The sequence below is a fragment of the Camellia sinensis genome, chromosome 13, assembly GCF_055761805.1.
Source record: "Camellia sinensis isolate YWXY chromosome 13, ASM5576180v1, whole genome shotgun sequence".
Classification (NCBI taxonomy): Eukaryota; Viridiplantae; Streptophyta; class Magnoliopsida; order Ericales; family Theaceae; genus Camellia; species Camellia sinensis.
Genome location: NC_138973.1, coordinates 32,240,716 through 32,260,262, shown reverse-complemented (window position 1 = coordinate 32,260,262; position 19,547 = coordinate 32,240,716). Strand labels below are relative to the sequence as shown.

The window sequence follows — 19,547 nt, the reverse complement described above, 5'->3', positions numbered from 1 at the left end:
CCTACTCATCTAGGCCGAGATCTTGTCTTCTAGGATCTAGGATCCGGGATCTGCTCACTTAGGCTGAGCTCTTGTCTTCTCAGACCTACTCATCTAGGCTGAGATCTTGTCTCCTAAGATCTGGGATCCGGGATCTGCTCGCTTAGACTGAGCTCTTGTCTTCTCGGACCTAATCATCTAGGCCGAGATCTTGTCTTCTAGGAACTGGGATCCGGGATCTGGAATTTGGGATCTGCTCACTTAGACTAAGCTCTTCTCTTCTCGGACCTAATCATCTAGGGCGAGATCTGGTTTTCTGGGCACTAGTTTTGGTTGCTGGTGCCAGGATGTCTTGTAATAGGGATGTCAGTTGTATCACGTCGTTCTGCATCGTGAGGTTGACCATTATTTATAGATTTGTCAACTTATTTGCCATGCCTTTCAGTTTTCTCCTATTTTCTCCTGCCTCTGTCCTTCCATACCTGAAGGTTTCTTTCACAGTAGTACTCATCTCGGCTACTCTTTTTGTTCCCTTCCTGGCCTTTGGTGACATTATTTGCCTCAGGATTCACTTATTGCACTTTTTCGTTATGGTCCCTTCCTTCAGTGTTAGCATCTACATGCTCCTCCTCCTTACTGTGGATGTTGTCCCCAATCCTCACTTCCTGTTCATTGTTGGCCATCTATCTTTACAAAGTTCCCACAGACGGCGCTAAATTGTGGGTGTTGATTTCCAACCACACAACCAAAAGGGGGAACTCAGCTGGAGAGCACCCGCATAATAGATTAAGCCCGAACAACCTGTCACAGAAAGATAAGAATCCCGCGGTGGTTTGTCCACCCGGGGGCACTCCGATGATCAAGTCAATAAAATATCTCTCAAAGATAACCAATAGTGCTTAACTCACTAGACAAAGCATAAAAGACATACCTTAGACCCATGAGGGTGCCTTACTTTTATAATGATCAGTGTCCAACTTCCTTAGAAGTCTTACTTCAGAGGACACTATTCTTTACAAGGATAACATCTATCACAACTCACACTATTCAGATTAAGATGAACTTTCTCAAGAGTCCCATCTCTATCCAAATAGATAGTTTGACGTCATCTAGGACTCTAATTCTCTATCCAAAATATCTTAAATTCCGGTATTATAGCACCATAACTCGGCATCATGGTCCGCCTACGTCGTACCTCGGCTAACAACCTCGACCACATGGACTACCCAAAAATATGTTCCCACAGTTACATCTCTCTGTACTTGGTAATTGCAGAGACAATTAAATTACCTCTTGGTTGGGAAGTCAATGTGAACTTCAAATTGTTTGTCTATAATCAAATTCAAGACAAGTACTTGACCATCCAAGGTATTGCTTATTAACTTATCAATTTCTTTTCTGATACTTTTTTATCCTTCCAAATTTTCATCCTACAAACCAAATGTTTTAAATTCTTCAAAATTATCAGATACCAATGGGAAGGTAAATCACTTTCATGGGATGACAACAGAGTGGGGTTTTCCTCAGTTGCTTTCACTTAGTACCTTTAGTGATCCTTCTAATGGATACCTCGTTCTTGACAAATGCATGTTTGTAGCAGATGTTTTTGTTTTGAATTATAGTAGCAGAGCTGAGTTTCTGAGTTTTAAGGAACTTGACATTATTCACACTTGGAAGATTGAAAAATTTTCATCTCTGGATGATAAATTTATTACCTCTGATGTCTTCACCATTGAAAGTTGCGAGTGGTATACATTTTTTGAATTTTTATCTTCTCTGTATTACTAAGTTGTTTGATTGGCAAAATAGAGCAGTTAACTGCTTTTCATGGATTCTTGTAATGACTCCAGGATATCATGTCTCTATCCCAAAGGATCTTCAGAAGAAAAGGACAAGCACCTGTCTCTTTATTTAGGGTTATATAATGGTGAAGAGTTTCCTCTAGAACGAAAATTATATGCACATTACAACTTGTGCATAAGGAACCAACACAATGGCAAGCATAAGAAATTTACAGGTGAAATTGCACACATTTTTTCAGCAGATGTCTCTTTATCTAATTATTGACATCCATTGGATTTGTTCATTTAATTATCGACTTGGATACATGTTTTTGGCAATCATATAGTTAATAGTTGCGCAACTATTGTGATGCAGGTGGCAGCTGGTTCAGTGCTACTTCACATTTCGCTTATGGTGACAATACATTATTGTCGCTAACTGATCTCCATGATTCCTCCAAGGGATTCCTCGTCAACAACACTTTAATTGTCGAGTGCAAAGTAATTGTTGTCTCCAAAGTGAAAAACTTTGCTCAATAGTTCTTAACCCTTGATTATATATGTTTTTTAATTGTTGAACTCAAATCAGTAGTCAGTTTCAAGATGATCCAATGATATCTGTGCATTAAGTTTCAACAATTTAGTCAGCTAGCTTTTGTTATTACTTTATTCAGCTAAAGCTATTCTGGTTGTATCCATTGTTATAGTTGAAATTCTAAGAAACTAGATGTTTGATCCTAGAATTTACACTGAATTTTGATTATCAGTCCGAATTCAATTCTTGAATGGGGCATCCTATTTGTAAAATAAATCTCCCCCACACTTTTATTTGTTCTCAAGTTACTGGTAAAACGTTATGTGTTTGTATTGTCTTCTCAAGTTATTGGTAAATTTCTAGATTAATATTTTGATTTGTAGTGTTACTGTAAAGTAAATTATAGAGAAAATTAGTGAAACATTCATCTCCAACTTTAGGTAGTAGGAGAGGTCCAATATGTTTTTTTTTTTATTAGCTAAGGTCCCTTGATGAAATTTCTCTATGATCATACCAGATAAATTTTGAAATTTCTCTATGAAATTAGAGAAATTTCTTTGTGAAAATTGAAATTTCTATATGTCAGGGAGAAATTTCTGTATATCGAATTTTTTATGTGAAAATGTTGAGGGACTACAACTGATATTAAGATTTTATAAGATAAAAGATATGCAATATTTTTATAGTAGTTGGAGTCCCTCAATATTTTCACAGAAAAAATTTGATATAGAGAAATTTCTCTCTAACATAGAGAAATTTCAATTTTCACAGAGAAATTTCAAAATTTATCTGGTATAATCACAGAGAAATTTCATCGAGGGACCTTAGTTAATAAAATAAAATAAAAACATATTGGACCTCTCCTACTATCCAAAGTTGGAGATGGATGTTTCACTAATTTTCTCTATAATTTACTTTACAATAATACTACAAATCAAAGTATTAATCTAGAAAAAAATACCCCTAATAATATTCACATTTACATTGTAAAAAATATTAATCAAAAAAATTATTTAAGATAAAGCCACCCTAAATTGTAGGTCATATTTTAGTCCTAATAAATTTAAATTATAAGGGCCCTTTTTCATAAATCCCTTTTCACCTACTTATATTTCATTTAATCCACATTATTTTGTTATGTTTTAATAAGTCCTATGGGTGACATAGTTACCAAAATACCCCTAATAATATTCACATTTACATTGTAAATGTTACGCGATGTGAATGTTCACATCGTCAATGTGAATGTTAACATGTCAATGTGGATATTCACATTGTAAAATACCTTTGATTGCTACATCTTTAAAGTCATGTGGTTGTTTCCCTTTAATTGCTTTGACCAATGCCTTCTTTAAAACAGGACCAGTGAGCCTTGTTTCCTTTGGGAATCTTCGCCTTAGGAATGGCGTCTTTGGCTTCTTTGAGTATCTTAATGACATGGCGCCTTGTCCACATTCCAAACCAAAAATCATGGTCATGTCATTGTTTGTAAAGGTCAAGTTCTTCTTACTAATTGTGAATGCTTTTGTTTTTTCATTGTATCTTTGGATGATTGCAACTACATCATCATCTGATTTTCTACACTTCCTCGGATCCATCCTTCCCGTTGTTAGAGCTTGGATCAAATACCAGAATTGGGTCTTTTGAAGCTCTACAACTTGGTTTGAATTGAATATAAGTGTTTGAAAAAAGGAGACAACAAATGATAGGTTTGATCGGTATTGAATGATGTAATTAGCTCTCTTCCTTTGGAGTTTAATAGGTTTTTCCCCTTTGAGCTTGAGTCTTTTGAAGTTTGCGTATTCATCTTCATGCTTGTTGCTTCTTCAACTTGGACTTCTATTTTTTGGCAAGGAGTTTGTGATGTTTTGCTACCTTTTGATCTAAGATCATAACTACCAGACTCGGAGAGTTTGTGTTTCTTCGTTGGTGTTTCTAGTGTTTTGTTGCTTTTGCGTTTTTCCATTTCTAAACAATGAAAACATAAAGATGTCAACATTAAATCCCAGAGAAAACTAAACATGCCAGATAAAATTAAACATGTCAGAGAAAATTACTCATAAGAGAGAAAACTAAGGTGGCCAAAGAAAATTATAAATGTTAAAGGAAATTAAACACAGAAAATTAGACACGGAAAATTAGATGTCAAAGAAAATAAACAAAGCAACATAAATATGCTAGAGAAATTTTTAATAATTGCTAAAATTACATATAGAAGTAAAATATAAGCAGAGAAAATTCAAAAAAGAAACATAAATGTAGCAAGCCACAGAAAATTAAAATGCCAGAGAACATTACACATGCCAGAGAAAATTAAACATGGCAAGACAGAGAAAATTAAACATAGCAAGACAGAGAAAATTTTCATTCCACAATTAGCAAGAGAAAACAAACAAAGCAACATAAACATGCCACAAAAAATTACACAACAGAGAATTTTGGAGGAAACTAAGAATTGAACAAAATAAACATAATAGAGAAATTTTCAAAAAAGAAACATAAATCTAGCAAGCCACAGAATATTAAAATACCAGAGAAATTTACAGACAACCAAAGAAAATTAAACTTGGCAGACACACAAAAGAGAGAAAAGTAATGTGGCTAGAAAAAATTATAAATGTCAGAGAAAATTAGACATAAACAAGAGAAAATTTCCATTCCTGGATAAATTCATCTCAGCAACATAAACATGACAACGAAATTTGGAGGAAAATAAGAATTGAACAAAATAAACATGACAGACAAATTTGCAAAAAAGAAACATAAATCTAGCAAGTCACAGAATATTAAAATGCCAGAGAAAATTATAGACAACCAAAGAAAATTAAACATGGCAGACACACAGAAGGGAGAAAAGTAATGTGGTCAGAGAAAATTAGACATAGACAAGTGAAAATTTCCATTTCTAGAGAAATTCACACAACCAGAGAAATTTGAATGAATTGAACTTGAAAATTACACAGAGAAATACAGAAAAATTAACAATGCCAGAGAAAATGGGAAAATAAACAAAAACAAAAGGTCGTTCAAAAAAAAAAAAAAAAACAAATGGTGGAATAAACATGCCAGATAAAATTCAAAGAAGAAACTTAGATCAAGCAAATTCCAGAGAAATTTACAGATAAAATCACATTTTTCAAAATCACAAAACAATCTTCAAGAATATGTTCAAAATGCAAAGAAATAACATTTTTAAAATTCATGTAGCTTTTATTAAGAAATTGAAACCCTAATTAATGGAAGGTTAATAAAAAATGCAATTAATTGTGTTTCTAGAGAAAAACTCATTGGATTGTAGAAAAACTTACCAGAGTAGGGATGAAACCCAAATTACGAACTGATATGCCTTGAGATGAAGATACACTATAATGAAGATGAACTGAGATGATGATTAACAGTAAAAACGGATTAGAGAAATTTGTGAGGAAAGAATGAAAAAGATTTTCACAAAAGATAATGAAACCGTAATGTCGATAGTGAAGATGATTGTGAAATCCTAATTCTGCTCTTCTTTTGCTCATGAAGATGGTTGGATATCAAGACTGGAACTAAGTCGTCGGAATGTAGTTCAGTTTTTCGGTTGATTGTGAAGGGTATGTTGGTCCAAGAAGTAAATAAAAAGCGCGCGTCCTTAGTTAAGGGACCTACGGCATCATCCCTTTTTTTTTTGTATCCTTTATCATTGAAATTACTATTATTAGGGACCTTAAAAAAAATTCCCCATAGTAAATTATCAAAATTGTTAATTGAAATATATTTCTGACATCATTCAAAATTATTAAATAAAAAATTGATAATAAAATATTTATAATTTCTAAAATTATAATAGATAATTTATATTTTAAATAAACTTTAAAAAGATGTGTTTATAATTTATTTTAGATTAATGCGGCAGACCCCCAGTTTCCCGGACCCCCAGTGACCCCTAGCCCACGTGGCTGTGGGTGATTGGAAAAAAAAAAAAAAAAAAAAAAAAAAAAAAATTCTGGACCAATGAAAAAAAACTGAGAGTGCTGGGGTGCCCCACTGGGAGTCCCTAGCACCGTTGTTTATTTTATTATTATAAAATTAAAATATTACTTAGGAAGTAAGCTTGCAGCTCTGCCCAGTTTGGTACTACTACGTGGTGCAAACTTTTTCATATGAATGGGTTTGCTTTTTAGTGGTGCCCCACTTCTACGTGTTGCAAACTTTTTTTTGTTTTATTCATGGGTTTGCTTTTTAGTTTGCAGTTTTGCCACCCACTCGGCTAAAGGTTTTATCGCGGTGTTTGGTAATAACTTTTTTTTAATTTAGTTTGATTTTTTTTTGTTAAAAGATAAAATTTTTATAAAATTTAAAAAAAATAAATTCAAACAAAATATCATATTAAATTTTATAATTATTTTATTTTTTCTCTTATAAACATTACAGTTAAGCACAAAAATATTTAACTATCTTTCTAAACACTAAAATATTTTTTCGTAATAATATCCTGAAACTAAAAAAAATATACGTAAAAACCCGCGGCTCAAACACCCACTATAAAAGCTTGGTTTCGGTGCGGAGACTACGCAGTAGACTTTGGCAATGAAGTGTTCTCCCAAATCCTGTGGAGAGGCTGCAGACAACATGGAAGAAGAGAAATCATGCCATCCTATCCCTCCTCTTCACAATGCCAACTCTGGTACCTCTCTCCTTCTCTCTCTCTCTCTCTCTCTCTCTCTCTCTCTCTCTCTACATATACATATATATATAGTGTTGTATCTGTGTCTGGACATTAAGTTCTATACGGATGATCCGTAAAAGCCATCTTTCACAGGCCACTAATCAGTGGTTGAGCCAAGAAAATGGAAAAAAGCTCCCATTTTGTTGTCATCGTCTCCTCCCCTTCATTCCTTTCCTCTGAACGTTGTTGTGCCTTCCTCAAACGATTAGGGTTTTGTGTTTTGGGTTCAATGGGTTTTATAAAAATTCAACTGATTATCATGCTGAAATTATGATGCTAATCAACAAATGGTTTGGTGATTGAGAATGAGAAGTATTCAAGAGAGAGACTCTTTGATTTTATATAGGGTAATACCCAAATTTTTTACTAGTACTGTTAACAACATTTATACTGTAAATACATACATACATACATACTGTTGGTGCATATTTTATGCACAAGGTATTTTAATATTCAAAAATTATACTTTGTAATAATAATATTATTTAATATATGTTGTGAAATTTATTTAATAATAAAAAAACATATGGAAGGAGTTAGAACTCCTCCACTGCCTCTTGTATTTGGTAAAAGGCAAAATGGTAATTAGTAGAAGCATGGAGAAGAATTGAGAAACATGATGTGATGAAATGGCTTTAAAATTAAAAAAAAAAAAAAAAAAGAGAAGTTTCTTGTTCTTTGCTGACTAAGGTGTGATCAAGAAAGAATAAAGCCTCTACTCTTATGACTTTATATTTGTTATTATTTTATGTTGTGTTTTTCCCATTATGCAAACAGTGAGATTCTTTAATTATTATTGCCATGGAAAAAGATGACTTCTTTTGGCAATTTATTTGAGTAGAACCTTTATGACATCATGTGTGTGACACGAGTACTTCATATATTTAAAAGAACCCATGCATCATAGGCTGAATTATACAAATACAGAATAAATTAGTTTTCTTTAACATTTTGCAGATATAGCAAGATCGCTGAGAGATATACCGCCAGCTCACTACACTCTTAAGATTGAGTCATTCTCAGAACTCGCACAGTTATTATTGGATGCTGAAGTGCAGAATTATGAATCAGATATTTTTGAAGCCGGTGGCTACAAATGGTTGAGTACTTAATAAAATATTTTTTGTGTAGTTTTTCTTTTCATTCCAATTAAGACATATATATATATATATATATAAGCTGACTCTTCCTTCGTGTTAAAGGAAATTGTGTCTCCACCCAAATGGTGATAAAGAAACAAATGGGGAAGGACACATCTCTCTGTACTTGGTAATCGCTGAGACTAGTGATTTAACTCTTGGTTGGGAGGTCAATGTGAACTTCAAATTGTTTGTGTATGATCAGATTCAAGACAAGTACATGACCATCCAAGGTAGTTAGATTCTTTAGTAACTATTTAATCTCATTTGAACATGGGTAAGGCTTTTAAATTTTCGTCCTCGTGCATTACTCTACACCCCTGATTTTATTCCATTCCAATGCTCAGATGCCAATGGGAAGGTTAGACGCTTTCATAGGATGAAAACCAAGTGGGGTTTTGCCCAATTACTCCCACTTGGTACTTTTAATGATGCTGCTAATGGATACCTCATCCACGACACTTGCGTGTTTGGGGCTGAAGTTCTTGTTATAAATTATAATGGCAGAGGAGAGTGTCTAACTGTATTGAAGGGACTTGACAGTACGTACACTTGGAAGATTGATAACTTCTCATCTCTAGATGGCGAAACTCATTATTCTGAAGTCTTCACTATTGGAAATCGGAAGTCGTATGCAATCATTAACTTCGCTCCTCTCAATTACAATAGGCAGATTGATAATCTAACAATTAACTACTTTTTACGACTTCGTATAACAAAACCAGGAAGTTAGACCTCCATCCCAAAGGAGATTCAAGGGCAAACGACAAATGCTTGTCCCTCTTTTTGTGGTTAGATGATTGGGAAACATTTCCTTCTTATCGAAAAACGTATGCAAAATTCAAGCTGCTCATAAGGAACCAATGTCAAGGCCAACATGTTGAAACTACAGGTGAAAGTTACATTTCCACCATTTTTCTGTTCATCTGGTGATCTTGGTGCCACTGATGACATGATCATTACTAATTTATGTTCTTAAATACAAATATTCATGACTCCAGTCTGAAGCTAACCTCACCAAACCCAAAAATAAAAAAATCATATCCACGGGATTCCATTTGTTTTCTGGAGATGATGATGATTTTTGCATTTATGGTGATCCTTTGGGTTATCAAACAATAATTGTCCATCTACTCTCTTGCAGATACAGCATGCTTTGCTCCAACCGTTGACTGGGGCTGCAGTTCATTTTTGTCGTTAACTGACCTCCATGATGCTTCTAAGGGATTCCTTGTGAAGGATACTTTAATTGTTGAGGCCGAAGTTAGCGTCTTATCCACATTAAAGAATTTCTCAGAGTAAATATAGATTAGGCTTTTATCTTAGTAATAGAAGGATGTTAGTGAGCTTGTCCTGTTAATCTGTTTTTATCATCTTGTGGACCAACTTATGAGCTGGAATCTTGTATACAATCTCAGACTTCTTGTTATGATTGAATTTTATGCCTGTGATATTTGCCGTGGAATAGTACTTAGCTTACGAATCAAAATTGGTATTGAAAAAAAGAAAAGAAAAAAAAAAAGTTGGTGATATTATGTAGTTTATATATCAAGTATCCCAATATTAGTGGTTATTTCTTTTGCAGAAAGTGTTTCTTTTGTATTTGTACTGTTTTACATCTTCCATCTAAGGGTTAAAAATGTCCATTGGAATATTCATGTGAAACAATGATTGAGCCACTTAGGAGAGCTTTTATGAACCCCATGAGTTTCATCATCAATGTGTGTTGTTCTGCAGTGCCTTAATGACTAACAGAGCAGATACAGACCCCCCCTCAGATTCCCACCTTCACCACCCCCACACAAACGTGGTGGTTGGTGAGTGAGGGAGAAGAAAAAAAAATAATAATAATTTCAACCAATGAGAGACAGAGGGGGTCGTGGGGGTGGCTGCAAAAGGGGGTCTAAGTCTTTTTGGAATGACTAATTATCACTTGAGTTGAGAACATTGGGAACCCTTCGGGAAGAGCATTTATACTTTGAAACTAGAAATAAATTTTCAACAAGCTCTGGACTTAGATTGGGGGATTCTCTCTCTCTCTCTCTCTCTCTCTCTCTCATATTATTGTATAAATTCGGAACAACCATGCTACTAATACAAAAATAAATCATTGCAGACATGTACAATCTCATATTATATGAGATCTATAAGCATATGTGAGTGTGTGTATTACATTTTGTGATTTATTTGTATATTAGTGCATATTCGTGCTTTCAGGCACGGTGTAAATAAAAATAAGTAAACAAAAAAGAAAAAATAAAAAATAAAAAATAGAGAAAAAAAAATGGAAAAAAAAAAAAAAAGAGAGGGAGGGAGGGCGGGAGGGAGAGAGGTGGGATCATTCATAGAATTATTCATGAGATCATGGAAGGATTGGTAAGAAAAGAAAAAAGTAAGAGAGAGAATTAGGAAAGTAAAAATTGTATATGTAGGATATTTTTTAAAAAATACATCTCAGTCATTTTTTTGTAATTTGAATAGATCTGAGCCGTTCAAATATCTTAATAGGACAAAAATATGTTGAAAATTCAAAAACCTTTCTGCTTTATTATATAGATTAGTAAATGGAATATGAATGATCACAATGTGGTGAGAACGTTGACCTTAATAAAAGTTTATCTTAAAATTATATTTGGTTTTAATTTTCTGAGTTCAATTTTTCGAAAATTAAATTTTTTGTTTTTCATGTTTTTTTTAGTGAATATTTTTAAAAGTTTAAGCAATTTTTTTAGTTTTTTAGATGCATCTTACTTAGATGTATCTAAAAAATTAGGGTTGCACAAAAATATATTTAAAAATAATAATAATAAATCTATTTGGTCTAGACTTTGATTTGATTTACTTAATATTTGGTTTGGTCTAAATCCCAATTCATGATTTTGATTCACAATTTTCTAATCATAGTTCTGGTTTATAATCAAATTGTACCATTCTGATATATAAACATAGATAAATTCTTACCATACACTTGAATACATAACAAGAACCTTTATTTATATTACCCAATCTTGTAACCCTAATCTCATATATAACTTGTTGCTTCTTATTTGAAAAATGATAAAATGTTGCATTTTTTGAAAATATCAATGTGGCATGTCATTTAATGTTTGAAATAAATTGTGTTTTGCTTGATATTTGATATATTGAACAATATTTTGTGAGTAAGTTATGAATGATGCCAAGTTAGAAACCATGGTTTCAAACTAAACTAAATTGCATCTCAAATGGTTTGAATTAGTTTGATGTTTTAATGTTTGATTTTGTTTTAAATTTTATGAAATTGTATATAGCGATTCAGTCATACATTTTCTCCTAAATCAAACCAAACCGAACCATAATATGATTTGATTCTTGGTGGGTAAACCTAAAGATCCCCAAGATGGTTGGACTGCCACTGGGCTATTTCACTAATGCTGTGTTTGGTTAGAGGATTTGGGGAGAGATTTGGAAAGGGAAAAGGAAAAGGTGTGTGAAACTATGTGAAATTTATGCATATTTTATTCTCATTTCACCTACCTTTTCCATTTCCCTTTCCAAATCCCTCCTCAAATCCCCCAACCAAATACAGCATAAGTAAAAAAATGAGTTGCATGATACAACAGTGTTGACGCTCATAATAGTTTATCGTAAAACTATTGACTGTAAAAAAAGTGACTTTCTGGGAATTTATTCAAATAGAACCTTTCATGTGTTTGATGTGAGCACTTCATATATATTTAAAAGAACTAATGCTACATAAGTAGGATTATACAAACAGAACAAATTAGATCTCTTTAACATTTTGCAAATGTAGCAAGATCGTTAAGAGATATACCACTAGCTCACAACACTCTTAAGTAGAGTCATTCGCACAACTCACACAATTATTGTCAGATGCTACAGTGCAGAATTGTGAATCAGGCATTTTTGAAGCTAGTGACTACAAATGGTTAGAGTACTTGAGTTAATAATAAACTCTTGTTTTTGTAGTTTTCCTTTTCATTCCAATTAAAGACATATATGAGCTAACTCTTTGTTCTTTTGGGCTAAAGGAAATTGTGTCTCTACCCAAATGGCGATAAAGAAAGAAACGAGGAAGGACACATCTCTCTATACTTGGTAATTGCAGAGACAAGTAAATTACCTCTTGGTTGGGAGGTCAATGTGAGATTCACATTGTTTGAGTATGATCATATTCAAAACAAGTACATGACCTTCCAAGATAGTTATTAAAACTGTTGGACAATCTTTACTGTATTCGAAGAATTAAAGAAATGAGAGAAACTGTTTGATTACAAAAATCAAAACAGTATATAAAATAAAATAAAACAACAGATTTTTATTTTGTTACAAAAACAAAATCAGAATCCGATAAAAATAAATAAAACAGAAAGTAAATTAATTACTTACTTTATTAATTTGTGGGACAAATTTTTAATCAAGTCCAGTATTTAACACTGTGTACTTAAGACAAATTCGTCATCTCCATAATGCTTTAAGATTGTGAACGTCTATCTCATAAAATAAAATGATCAACAACGAATAGTAGCAGCACTACAAACTATTCGCACTACAAACTATTCGCACAACGAACACACTTTATGTTTACACTCGTTCTCACAGGAAAATAATGCAGCAAAATGCAGAGAGAGCAATGGCAGAATTGAGGACAAAAATTAAGTGAAAAATCCAAATGAGAGACTGCCTATTTATAGATGGAATAGTGGTTGTTCGGTTTGAATCCAACAGGTAGCAGACCAGTTTGAACAAGTACAAGACTTGTTTGGTATTGAATGAACAGATACAAACCTGTTCGGTTTGAATTTTGAACAAATAAGAAACTATTTGGGTTTGAAAATGAACATATATGAATTTGTTCGATCAGATTAAAATCTGTACAGAAAGGTGCAAGCCAAATTTGAATTTTTCCAATCGAAATTTGAATTCAAACGGTCAGAATTTATTTTTCAAAAATAAAAAAATTCAAATGTTTTCGGCCAAAAAAGAATTAGTATTTGGCCAAACAAGTCCAACCCAGCCCGCCCGACCGACTGAATGGACAACGGTGCGCTTGCGTGTTTATTTTGGATCCAATGGGTCTAGCCCACTTTACCCATAACCTCTCTCTCTACAAAACTTTAGTGCCCCTTGGGGCCTACCCCAAGTTCCAAACCCAAGCTTTATAAACCTACACAAAGTTTGCTCACCAAACCAATGTGGGACAAGCTTTAATTCAACCTTTATGAAAATTTCACCAAGAACATCATTTCCATGGAGCTCGCATTGACTTCAATTTCTCATTCACTCGATAATGGTTTTGAGCAACCAAATATACTACGTGAATCACAATGTGACATAGAACCTGTTATCACTTAGACCCCGCTAACTTTGGCGTATGGGTCCCACCTAAAAATTAGACCAAAGTTGAGGAAAAATCTGATTTTTTCAAAACCATTTCTAACAATCCCCCACATGAATGGAATTTGATGACAATAGAAATGCAACAATATACAGAATTTGTCGAAAGAGTATAAATCGAAAATATCTTGCATCAGAATAGGTAGCTTTCAGCCTTGAACCTTCCCTAGTGATAACCTATTGGACTTACTAGCTAACCAATGAACGCGATGCCTTGAATTGTTCAGCCGTTTGTGTAAGCCAAGACAATAGATTTCAGAAAAATTATCTTCTAACACATCGTGATTCTTACGGTTGTGTTCATTTTGGCCTTGAACGCTCCAGATTGTTCATGAGTGCTTCTAGAGAATTTAGTCTCTTCATTCTCGCACAACTGGCCCCAGTTTGACATTCATATAGGTGATTCTTATTGTGAGTATCTCTTATACTCATCTTGATTTTTATGCATAAATCAAGTTATAAGTAATCATTAAAAGCAAAGCTTATCCTTAAACCCCTGTATACAACACATGTTGCAGATATCACCCTTACTATAGGAATGGGTAAGAAATTTTAATCCCTTGGTGATTTATGGCGAGTCACACATAACTTAGTTGTCCCTTTGAACTTAGTTCTTGGGATCTCCAGTTATTTAAGTAGGGTTATCATTATGATGACTCTTATGTAACAGGCTTTAATCTCATTCCCTTCGATGAACTATACACTTGCTCTTTTGACAAACCTTTTGTTAAAAGATCTGCAATATTCTCTTTAGATTTTATATAATCTATTGAGGTTATTTCATTTGAGAGCAATTGCCTTACGGTATTATGTTGGCGATGAATATGTCGTGACTTACTATTATACATATGACTCTGTGCCCTGCCTATTGCAGATTGACTATCACAATGAATGCAAATAGCTCACACAGGTTTTGGCCACATTGGAATGTCTTTTAAGAAGTGACGAAGCCATTCTGCTTCTTCTCCTGCTTTGTCTAAAGCAATGAAATCATATTCCATTGTGGTTCGTGCGATGCATGTTTGTTTCGTGGATTTCCAAGAAACAACAGTGCCTCCCAGAGTAAAGACATAGCCACTAGTGGATTTTGAATCTTTATTATCGGATATTCAATTGGCATCACAATAACTTTCCAATACTGCGGGATATTGAGTAAAGTTCAAACCATGATCACGGGTAAACCTTAAATTCTAAGAACCCGAATGATTACTTTCCAATGATCTTCTCCGAGGTTATTAGTGTACCTACTCAATTTACTGACAGCATAAGCTATATCAAGATGAGTGCAATTCATTAGGTACATTAGGCTTCTAATGATTTGGAAGTATTTAAGCTAAAATACAGCATCACCTTTATTTTTTGATAAATAAAAACTGATGTCTACAAGTGTTCTTGCTACATTCATATCATCCTTGATATATTTACCAAGAATTTTCTCAATTTAATGAGATTGAGATAATGTATATTTATCAGATGTTTTAGTAATTTTTATTCCTAATATTGCATCTGCAACTCCCATATCTTTCATATCAAATCTTTTATTTAGCATTTGCTTGGTTGATTTGATCATGTTTTGCTTGTTTCTAATGATAAGCAAGTCATCCACATAAAGACAAACGATAACATAACTTTTGTCTGTGTTTTTAACATAGGCGCATTTGTCACATTCGTTTATCTTGAAACCATTAGTTAGCATAACATAATCAAATTTTTCATGCCATTGCTTAGGAGCTTGTTTTAATCCATAAAGAGATTTTACAAGCCGATAAACTTTCTTTTCTTGCCCTGGCACTACAACCCCTTCAGGGTTGCTCCATATAGATCTCTTCATTTAGATCACCGTTTAAGAAAGTTGTCTTAACATCCATTTGATGTATCTCTAGATTATACAACGCTGCTATAGCAATAAGCATGCGGATGGATGTTATTCTTGTCACAGGGGAATATGTGTCAAAATAATATAGACCTTCCTTTTGTCTGTAACCTTTTACCATAAGTCTTGCTTTATATTTGTCTATTAAATCATCTACTTTCATTTTTCTCTTAAATATCCATTTATATCCAAGAGGTTTAGAACCAGGTGGAAGATCCACCAATTCCCAAGTATGATTTTGCATAATGGATTCAATTTCATTATTAACAGCCTCTTTCCACAAAGGTGCTTCAGGGCTTGTCATTGCTTCCTTAAAGCTTTGAGATTCATTTTCTAACAAGTATGTTAGAAAATCTGGACCAAAGGATTTTAATGTTCTCACTCTCTTACTTCATCTTAGTTTATCATTAGTTAAATCTTGTTGGTCGAGACCATTACTAGTCTCTTGTGTTTGATTGTCATTAGTTTCTTAACTTCATGTACAATCATAAGTTTTTTTTTTTGTGAACTTAATTCCTGTCCTTTCTTGTAAGAAAAAAACATGTTCAGAAAACACAATATTCATTGACTCTATAATAATGTTCACATTTATATCAGGTGTTTCTGATTTATAAGTCAGAAACTGATATGCACTACTATTCTAAGCATAACTAATAAACACACAATCCACTGTTTTTTGTCCTATTTTAGTCTTTTTCGAAACAGGCACTTCTACTTTTGTCAAACACCCCTACACTTTTAAATATTTGTAGGAAGGTGGTCGACCTTTCCACAATTCATAAGGAGTGCTATTCGTTTTCTTGTGAGGTATTCTATTAAGAACATAATTAGCAAACAATATTGCTTCCCCCCACAAGTTTTGTGGTAAGCCTGAACTTAGTAACATGACATTCATCATTTCTTTAAGGGTTTTATTCTTCCTTTCAGTAATTCTATTTTGCTGTAGAGAATAGGGTGCTGTAGTTTGGTGAATAATGCCATGTTGTGCACAAAATTCATTTAAAGGTGCATCATATTCACCATTTCTATCATTTCTAACCATTTTAATGGTTTTACCAAGCTGATTTTCAACTTTAGTTTTGTAGAGTTTAAACATTTCTAAGGCTTCATCTTTACTTTTAAGTAAATATACATAATAATATCTTGTGCAATCATCGATAAATATTATAAAATACTTTTTGCCTCCTCTAGTTTGAACAAATTTAAGATCACATACGTCAGTATGAATTAATTCTAAAGGTTCGGTTTTTCTTTCAACTGATTTAAATGGAGCCTTTTAGTTAGTTTCACTTCTACACAGATCTCACATTTGTGATTAGGATCAATTTCAAACTTTGGTATATAATCCAAACTAATTAATCTACACAAAGCATCAAGATTTACATGTCCTAATCTACCATGCCATAAATTTGACTAAAAAATATAAACAAAAGATGTGTTATTCTTATTACTAGCAGCTTTTGGTACAACAGTCTGCAATACGTTATTGAGGGTAAGTTCCTTCCTCGATGTCATCTTCAAGATCACCTTTCCTTGTCTAGCCATAGTAGAAGTAGAAGAATTTCCCATGAAAAGTTGTTCATCATTTGCAGCCTCATTATATGTAGTGAACATCTTCTTGTCTGCACAAATGTGACGAGTTTCCCCAGTACCAACCCACCATTCCTTGGGATTTCCAACCAAATTAGCCTCAGACACCACGCAGAGAGATTGATGTAATTTACCCCGTCAGAGATGTAATCTAATTCTGTCACATTGGCTTGATTGATGGTCTTTTTGCTTGTACTTCTGCGATCCTCCTTAGGGCAGCGGCAATCAGAAGCACGATGTCCAGTCTTGCCACAGTTATAGCATTTTCCTTTAAACTTTTTATTGCCATTCTTGTTGCCTTGTTTAGGACCATCTCTAGCAAATTTCTTGTTTTTGTTATGTGGTTTGGGCACATGTTCAACCACATTAGCCTTAGACTCAATGAGATTCTTATCATTCCTCTTTTCATCCTTACTGTTATCTTCCTCAATTCTTATTCTTACAATAAGTTCATCCATGGTCATCTCTTTGCGTTTATGTTTTAAATAATTTTTAAAATCTTTCCAAGCTAATGGTATTTTTTCCACTAAAGCAGCAACTTGGAACGACTCACTAAGAGGCATACCTTCAGCATGGATGTCATGCAAAATTAATTGAAAACTCTGAACTTGAGAAATTACCGTTTGGAATCTACTATAATAAAATCCAAAAATTTACCGACAACAAATTTCTTTATGCCGGCATCCTCTGTCTTATATCTTTTCTCCAAAGAATCTCACAATTCTTTTGCTATTTTCAGAGGACTATAAACATTATACAGCATGTTGTCAAGGCTATTGAGAATGTAGTTTCTGCAAAAAAAATAAAATGTTTCCAAGCGTCTACAGCGACAACAACTTGTCGATCACTTTCATCCTCTTTAAGTACTAGAGCCTCTTCACTGAGAAACCAGGCCAGATTTAGAGTTGTAAGATATAACAACATTTTCTGTTGTCATCTCTTAAACTCGGTGCCATTAAATTTTTCCCCTTTTTCTCCATGATTTATTGGAACTTGAACATGGTTCTAGATAGGGACCGGAGTCGTTGTAACAATTGGATTTGAAGTACTATTTTCAGTAGCCATAATATCTGATTACAAAAAATCATAAAAAACCCAAAACCAAAACATAAATTAATTTTCCAGTTACTCAAACCAGAAAATAAATTATAATACAAAATAATTTTATTTTTCTAGTTACTAAAATCAAAAAAATAAAATACTACACAACAATTTTTTGTAACACTACTACACAAATAAATATTTATGAAATTGTTAATGATAAACGGTATATTACAACTGAGAGGGAGATTTGCGCCGATCAATACGGCCGAGCTACGGTAACGTGGGATATGACGATGGGCTTTGCGAGAACCAGACCATGTCTGACCAAACTAAATCGACATGGTTCCCTGGCCTATCACGTTAGGCTGAGCAAGATTGTCCGCCAGAGTGTAGAGACATGGATGCGCCCAACCGAGCTGACTCGGCCTGATATTCGGTTAGATCCATGGTAATGCGTTGGGACCGAGCCGAGCGCAGTCCGGAATGAATTCAGGCCGAGATGAAGAACGGCACGCCTCACAGTCGGCCGGTTCAGACGAATCGACTTATCATAGGTCGGTCGTTTCAATCATGGTGTCGTTTTTCCCACGGGATAGGTCGGTTGTGATAGACTGATTGAGTGTGCCATCTGGACCAATGATGTGATGAAGGGGAGATCGACTCCTGGTACGCGTTAATACCATTTCGCAATTTGACAAACGTTGTTTGGAGGTTTTGGCCTCTACACGTGTAAGGAAGCTAGAGGGGAGCACAGCCACCTGTCTAGGGAAGGACAGTAGAGGTAGTGCGCCCATAATCCCTGAAGCTGTGTGGCCAGCCTAGAAAAATGAGTAAGGAAGGAACATTGAGGGTAAGCAATCTGAGGAATTCCCAACTCTCTTTCTCTCTCTCTAAAAAGTGCTCTCTTCCCATTCTTCTTCTTCTCCAAGTGTGCTGACTCGATTGTCGGAAGGTTTATCCGGCAGCACACCACCGGGCAGCTCACCGTTTTTCTATTTTCAGGTCAAGTGACGTTACGTGAAGCTCAACTGCAAGGAGTACAGAGGACGGAGGATATTTCACCCCCGTACAATTGGCACCATCCGTGGGAAAAACTTTGACAGACAAACCTTGCTTTTCAAGCTTTTTCAACCATTTCCATGGCTAACAATGACGAAACTCCACTGTCCATTGTCGATGGCGTGATGCCAGAGTCTATCCGACAGAGAGACGGCCCTCCTGCTATTCTGACCATGGCGGGCCGGGAGACCTCTTCCAGAGGTGCGCGAGACAAACACGCAAGGAGTACTGATCACTCAAAGAGTCCATAGGGTTATCGACGACGGGGAGAATCGCATGTTCAGCGCCTAGAGCACAAACTCAAAGACGAGGACGCCCTCATTTGCAAGATGGCGGCTGAGATGGAGGCGCTGAAGCACCAGATCAAGGGGAAGGGTATTGCTGGAGGGGGCAATCACAGTGAGCGCACCCCGCCCCCTCGTTCTGCCGGTCACCGCCAAGA

At 34.6% G+C, this 19,547-nt stretch overlaps 2 protein-coding genes across 2 annotated transcripts in view; both read left to right on the top strand.

Annotated features, from left to right (window-relative positions):
* LOC114259872 (uncharacterized) overlaps positions 1–2,300 on the top strand; it is a 46,330-nt gene extending 44,030 nt beyond the window's left edge. Inside the window, exons 4-7 of the mRNA XM_082900399.1 lie at positions 1,255–1,347; positions 1,448–1,727; positions 1,830–1,996; positions 2,137–2,300. Of these exons, the coding sequence (XP_082756525.1) occupies positions 1,255–1,347; positions 1,448–1,727; positions 1,830–1,996; positions 2,137–2,300 (704 nt within the window). The remainder of the gene's footprint in view (positions 1–1,254; positions 1,348–1,447; positions 1,728–1,829; positions 1,997–2,136) is intronic.
* Positions 2,301–6,792: 4,492 nt separating this feature from the next.
* LOC114259864 (uncharacterized) lies at positions 6,793–9,607 on the top strand. The gene is made up of 6 exons (XM_082901864.1): positions 6,793–6,961; positions 7,961–8,102; positions 8,206–8,375; positions 8,490–8,772; positions 8,868–9,034; positions 9,287–9,607. Exons 1-6 carry the CDS (start codon positions 6,865–6,867, stop codon positions 9,442–9,444), a joined length of 1,017 nt encoding a protein of 338 aa, XP_082757990.1. The 5' UTR covers positions 6,793–6,864; the 3' UTR covers positions 9,445–9,607.
* Positions 9,608–19,547: the final 9,940 nt, after the last annotated feature.